General features: G+C 39.3%; 1 protein-coding gene across 1 annotated transcript; it reads left to right on the top strand.

Annotated features, from left to right (window-relative positions):
* Nucleotides 1-5,302: 5,302 nt before the first annotated feature.
* Nucleotides 5,303-5,963, top strand: LOC149180472 (protein RETARDED ROOT GROWTH-LIKE-like). The gene has a single exon (XM_089418178.1). It carries the CDS (start codon nt 5,310-5,312, stop codon nt 5,961-5,963), a length of 654 nt encoding a protein of 217 aa, XP_089274304.1. The 5' UTR covers nt 5,303-5,309.
* Nucleotides 5,964-7,396: the final 1,433 nt, after the last annotated feature.

The raw sequence follows: 7,396 nt of genomic DNA, 5'->3' as shown, positions 1-7,396 counted from the left end.
CATCTGGCCCCAATTTGAAGAGATTTACCCTAATCCAATTGAAGGGGGCACTCTTCTTGACAATTTTGCTCTTCTCCTTGGAGGATAGATTAGGAGGGAACCTCCCAATAACTAAGTAATTTGCTATATCAACAAACCAAGAAGACAACGCCGAGATAGAAAAAAAGGTGTTCTTTTGGAAGTTGATCATCCACCATCTCCTCATTTCCCGTAGGCAATGTTAGTCTAGATAAAAAAATGTGCAACCACATTTTCTTTCCTTGGCTTGTCAACAATGGTTAGATCAAATTGTTGCAATAATAAAAACCATCTAATGATTCTAGCATTGACATCAAGTTTATTCACTAAATATTTAATGGTTGCATGATTATTATGAACAAAGACTTGGTACCTAGTGATATAATGCCTAAAATTATTCAGAGAGTGCACCACAACTAAAAGTTCCTTTTCAATATCTATATAATTAAGTTCAAATTTGGAGAGGCTCTTACTGATGAAATATATGGCATAAAACAATTTGTCTTCCACTTGTTCGAGAGCTTCTCCTACAACTTTATCTGATGCCTCTATGTGGATGTGGAAAGGAAATGCCTAATTGGGGCCTCTAAGAATTGGTGCAGTGGTCAACTTCTCTTTTAGTTCTTAAAATGCCTCTTGACATCTATTTGTCCAACAAAAGTTTGAATCTTTAGCCAACAATCCAAACAGAGGTGAAGCCAACTTGCTAAAGTCCTTAATGAATCTTCTATAATACCTAGCTAGCCCAAGAAAACTTCTGAAATCCCTTTGCTTTTGAGGGATAGGGACCCTTTTGATAATGGAAACCTTATTGGGGTCAACTTGGATCCCTTCATCAGAAAGGAATTGATCTAGGACAATCCCTACATTCATAAAGAATTCACACTTTTCAGGACTCACTTCTTTAAGACCTTACACAGACTAGGAAGAGCTTCCTGGAAAAATTTCCATAAGGGGTGAAATAACCCATGTAGATTTCAACAATTTCATGTACGAGATCAACAAAAATACTCAAGACTTCTCTATGGAAGGTAGCAGTGGAATTGCACAAACCAAATGGGAGGAATCTATAGGAAAAAGTCCCCCATAGGCATGTAAAGGTTGTATTGTCCTAATACTTAGGGTTGATATGGATTTGATTGTACCCACTAAATCCATCTAGTAATGAAAATAATTTCTTCCTTGCAAGGTCATCTAGGAATTGATCAATGAAATAGAAAGGGAAGTGGTACTTATTGGTAGCTTTGTTGAGTTCCCTATAGTCAATACAAATCCTCCACTTCCCATTGCTCTGCTACATGTTTGAGCATTTTTGAGGGTCAATGACAGTCTAACAGTATTGTTGATGCTTAAAGGGCTTCGCGACAGTCTTTCCCCTTCTACTCCTGTAGGTTTCCATATACCCTCTTAACCTCTCATTCTCTGTTTTCCTCCCGAAACTTCTTCGTTCCTTGCCTTATCCATATTCCTTTGTTTAATCTCTCTTTACCCCAGTGCCTCTGTTAATTTGTTTTAATACTGCAAAACCCTGCCGTAATCCCTTCTTTCCCCCCGGTATTTTTATATAAAACTTTTTGAACCCCCTATATTAACCTATTTTTGTTTTAACCCCCGGGCGTAAGGTTTAAGTCCATCTGACCGTATTCATATAACCTGCGCCATAGCCCTTCTTATTGCTTTTAATTTGAGCCATTGATCGTATCTGCCGCGATCTAACGGTCATCGTTCTTTTGCCCGCACATTAAACATCGCGCACCTTCCGCATCATCCAACCATACATCGGAGATCTGATGGCAGTCGCACCATCTCCTGCCACAACCTACCCACTTGTTAATGTGCAGGGAGAGTGGTTTCCTGCCGGTCATGGAAGCCACACAGTGCCTTTTTGTTGGATCGCACCCTGCTATACGGATACCACTGAGCCCTGGAAGGCGGTGCGGGGAATACTGCCCGCCTCCCAAAACCGCTCATCTCGTACATCTGCCCGCTGACTATCTGTTGTGCATCTTCCCCGTGCGATGGCTGTCTGATTATACCCGCTTATGATCCGACGACTCTCGCTCTCCTGTTCCTGTTGACCTTTGATACCCCGTGTAATTTGATCTTTGCCGTTGATTTTATTGATCCAACAGCCCATCTTCTTTCACCCGTGATTGCTCCCGATAGCTCCTCCCACTATGATCGTAACCATTTATCTATACGATCTGACGGCTCACGATGCTCTCCTTGCTCCCCTGTCTTCCGATAGTCTCCATACGCCGATCTTCGCCGTCTGATTGCTTAATCTAACGGCTAGTGTTTATTCGCATTCTGCTCATGCTTCTGCCATGTTTTTCACTGTTTGGAGCTCCCGATGGACAACAACGATCAATTACCTGTACCCAACATTCAATCTGCAACCAATTGCATTTAAAGAAGAGCATGGCTGAGGAAAAATAGGACGACCTCGAGTAGTGAAAAGCATTTATCAGGCATGGAACTTAATTCATGATTCACTCCAAATTCCAGAGAAGGATATCAAAATATCAGAAAGTGTCATTTTGTCCATTAAAGCGCTAAGAATTGCAGCAGAGGCCCGTTTCATATTTTTAATGTGGTTGGTGGCCCATTAAGACACCTACACGCATTGCCTAGCAGAGCAATTATGTAAATAACCTCTATATATATCCAGAAGACAGAATGTAATAGGTTGATGAATGTTATTTTGTTGTAAGCTTCAACTTCTGGATACTGTAACTACTGTGATACCTGCAGCGTTTGGTCTTCATTTTCAGCTAATGCAAGCTTCTTTTGCTATTAATTGCTCACTTTCCACTTCTTCTTCTTTGTTCCAGGCTGTGCCTATTATGCATTTGTTCATGTGTTGTAGATGTTTAGCATTAGAGGGGCTGTCATCCCACCTTTGTGTTTGGATCTAGCATGTATCATTGAATTTGTATGCAGGTTTCTGTTATTTTAATGCCAGAGAGCTGTCATCTTGTCTGTGTATTAGGAAACAGATTTACAGACCTTTTAACTGGTTGCAGCTGGCCATCACAAGGTCATGTGCATTTGCTGGTGTGATGAATATTCTCCATCATCACATTTTCCTTAAACTCTGAGTAATTGGTGGTCTAAAGCCTTGTAGTCTGGGGGTTTTCACCCATGTCTCGGGTTAAGCATAGTAGAAGTGGTTATCTGGCTTGAATATGCAGCATTTCTTTCATTCATCCACCATTTTCCAACATTTTTGTTGAGTTTGTAATGTTCCCAAGCATCTCTGATATACAACCTAGGAGAGTTTCTTGGGGTGATAACAGGTACTATGACAAGAGGGGACACCCACCCATTATCTAAAATGGTGTAAATGATCCTTGCATCCAACAACATTTGCAGTTCCTATTTTACAATATCATTAAGGGGAGGATTCGTCATCCTCCAGGGTTGTCACATAGGTTTGCATCCCTCCTTGTAAATATGATGAGTACAAACTGAGGGATGCATCCATTTCATTTCCTTATAGTCCCAAGAAAATACATTAAGATGCTGCCTCAACACAGTCCATAGTTTCTCTTCTTGCTCAAATGATAGGGAAGGGTTGTTTTTTAGAGTTTTGGATGTGATGATTTCCAAAATATTGGCATGTTCTAGGTCAAATTTAGCAAAGCAAAGTTCAGCCCATGGATTGTCCTTAGATTTATCTAAGGATTCTTCCACTAACTAATAAATTGGCATGGCAGTAAGAGGTTGATTATGCAAGAAGTGATTAATAAGGTCATCCTTGTATAACTTCCTACTCCCTATAACAATGTCTAATATGCAAAATGGGTAGAGGGATGACTGATAGAGGTCTTCTTCTTCCTCTTCCTCTACCCACAAGGGTAAATCATGCTCAACAGAGGGTTGGCCAGGGGGTAGAAGACACACTATTTTGAGAGATGCCCATTCTTAATTGATCATGTTCCTAGCCCTGCAACTAATGTAAGCATCAACGATGGCCAACCAAGGTCTCCCTAGGATGAAAGGGTACCCATTAAACTTGGTTTTAGGCTGAAGGACAAGGAAATATGTGGGATATTCCCAAGAATTGATGGAGACCATCACATCCTCAATAACTCCCTCAGGGGATATTGTGGATCTATCTCCCAGTTGCAACACTGTAGTGTTATTCCTCGAGGATCCTTAGAGATTGAGATTCAACATGGTTTCCTTGGTCATGACATTGATTTCAGCCCCAAGGTCAATCAAGGTGCTGGGGACTACAATGTTGTTAATGTGTACATCCACTACTGGGCTACCATGACCCAAGTACTTTGGAGAGATTACTCTCCCTAGAATTATATAAGACAATTTCCCAACAACATTGATAGTTGGGGCATCTGTTTTTCGTCTCCCATGCCTTTTGAAACATTCTTCCCTGATGATCTTGTTGTAAATGGGGACATATTTGATGACCCAGAGAAGGGGTATCTTAACACAAAAATTCTTCAATTCTCCTAGAATTTCAACCTCTTTTTGGGTGTGTTGTTTAGGTTGGACCAACATTTCAGGACAGGGAGGTAAAATGGCTTGAGGGGTACTGTCTTCCTTCTCTTCTTCAATATATTTAGGTGGAGAAGGTGGGTGATGAGGCAAAAAACCTGTAGCTTGATGACTTTAAATGTAAAATACACAAATGTATTGTATATTATAGTTTTTTAATATGATAAATGTACAAGAAATGATTGAATGTTATAATGAGGGCATGCTTATATACCTAGGCAAGTGCCCTTTCATGAAAGGTCGTGTCCTTAGAGCCATGCCTCTTCATTAACTAATTATTAATTAACTATAAATATGATGATTTATTATTTACATTTATTTTTATTTATTTTATTTGTTATGAATATAATTCATAACATTGCCTGTTTCTTCAAAATCTTTTTCCAAAAAGCTTATCGTGACAAGTTCCTTCACCTTGCCCATTTATTTTTGTTGAGCTTAATCCATTTTCCTCTTGAACTTTTTTTAAAATATTTTTTATTTTTTATTTTTTAAATAATTTTGTAAAATTTTATAATAATATAACTTTATCATTTTATAAAGTTAAACTATAGTTTCATCGAAGGTGTCCCTATATGGAATTGGCTAGGTAAATACTATTCACTCTAGCTAATGAGAGCCCTTTATTTTCGTCCTTATAGCCAATAAGAACCCTTTATTTTCGTCAAACAATTTTGAACACGTGGTGATAGCGATGGATTCAGTGTCGTTGCAATGAATTTTCTCGGGTTCTTTTCATTAATGTTGTCTCTCTTCCGCAACAGACAACAATGTCATCTCTCTTCCGCAGGTCTTCTGCTCTAAACAGGTTTACTTCATCCTATATTAAATCTCTGCAAATTCCCATCAACCCCACATTCCCTTTCAGAGATATTCATTCAATTCCTCAGCTACATAATTCTTTCTCAAGAAGAGTGCTTGCAGACACTGGGTTTCATGGCTTTGCTACAGCTTTCTTGCTAAGGAATCCCACCAGGGTTTGGGAATTGGCACCAGGGTTTTCGACCTCTAGTGCAGTCATGGAGACAGTAGACTGGAACAAGAAATGGCCTGTAGACACTAGTGAGGAATCAAGCATCGAAGCTCAGTGGAAGGAGTGGGGCACTTATATTAATTTCAAGGTGTATTTGCAGGGCATAAGTGTGGATTTGAAGGGGCTTCAATCCGAGCCTTTGTTCAACGGCGTGCCTTCCAACTCTCAAAGCACTAACTATGTCATACTAGAATGCACTGACAATATGCATGATTACTCTTCTTCCATCACATATAGAAATAGAATGGAAGCTAAGAGGGAGTCTTTGAGCAACTACCATCACGTTGTAGTCCTTCAGTATGGTTCTGTTGTATTGTTCAACTTTGCAGATCAGGAAGAAGAAGGATATTTACAAATTTTCAGAAAATATGTTTATGATTTACTCACTTAATGGTCACCAAGCACCGCAAGAATGAGACTTCTGATTCTGTCAGTGATCCGAAGCAAGCACGTTAAAATGATAGAGGTATTTCAGTCAGGCTGAAGCAGAGAGGGTTTCGGTTGTTCATTGGGAGCAACTTTGATCGGTAGTAGCAGCACCCAGGATTGAAAATGACAAGATAATTAATGGAGATAACACATGTTTTTATTTTTTTTAGCAATTCGAGCAACAACCAAATGAATTTTTCTTCACTATTTTTGTTGTTGTTGGTGTGCAATGGCCGCTTATTCTTCTATGTTACAGACTATAGTCTATGTCATTGATCCCAGCGGAACCATGGACAACAAAAAGTCTTCTTGGCTGTGATCAACAAGGCCTTCAACAACGTGACCTCAGAGGCATCGAGATTCATCTTGAAGGAGGAAATTACCTCATCAGTGAATCTCTGCACCATCCAAGTGAGGGGACAAAATCCTCTGCACCATCTTTGCATCTCCTATCCCCAAATGTGCACAAATGTAGTGCAGTTTGGTGCCTATCTAAAAAATTCTTGAAGATCAAGCCAAGAAAAGGGGAACAAAAATTGGAATATAAAACAAGCAATTCCGTGGTGAAATCACTTTACTTAAATATTGGATACAAATGAAGTAAATCACAAAAAACCCATGATACTGGAATTTGTGTTATAATATGGACAGAAACAAAAGAATTTCGACTATCAAGGTAAGTTTATTGAGGGGGTGTTGTCAAGATGTCCTTGTTGTGGGCGTGCGTGCTTCTGGTGTGGCTTGCTTCTTTCGTTTAGCATTCGCCCATGGGGAACCTTGCTGATAAAATGAATAAGGGCATGTTTATCGTCGGTTGGCTCCCCTTAACCATGGCCACTACTAGCACCAACATCAAGAAACCATTCAAAAGTTGCCTTGGATTCCCCATCTGTGACCAATATATCATAGCAAGCCAAAAACAAGGACACACTTGCTACTATTCTTCTCTGGCAGTCATGCTTTTGTAAAATGCCCAACAAACCCACATTGTAGAGAAAATTTTTTTGTCATGGAGAAGATCCAATTAGAAATGCTGCAATTGTATAACACTCTTACTTGAGAAGATATTTGGCTTCAACAAACATACCAATATGATCAATTAAAAAAGCTTTTGCATTGATATAAGATGTACTTTGAGGGAAGAGGAGGTGCAAACATTACAAGCCACAACAAAAACATGGTTTCCCGAGTTACATTTGAACTTTGAACTAACCAAACTCAAATTCCAAAAAACGATTTTTTAGATGTCAAAAACTTATGATTCACTCTTGACATTCTTAAATTGTTCCACTGATGATGCTTCCTTGCCAACTATCTCTGACGATGTCATCTAGAACAAATATAAGAAATAGATGAAGAGAATGTACAGGTTGATCTAGTAAAGCTATCATTCTC

This window comes from Pinus tabuliformis, chromosome 3_2 (genome assembly GCF_031772625.1).
Source record: "Pinus tabuliformis cultivar Carrire ecotype Pingquan chromosome 3_2, CPIR1, whole genome shotgun sequence".
Taxonomy (NCBI): Eukaryota; Viridiplantae; Streptophyta; class Pinopsida; order Pinales; family Pinaceae; genus Pinus; species Pinus tabuliformis.
This window is presented reverse-complemented; position numbering and strand designations above follow the sequence as displayed.

Coding starts and splice junctions, on each gene's coding strand:
- LOC149180472 (XM_089418178.1), top strand. CDS start 5,310: ATGTCATCTCTCTTCCGCAGGTCTTCTGCTCTAAACAGGTTTACTTCA.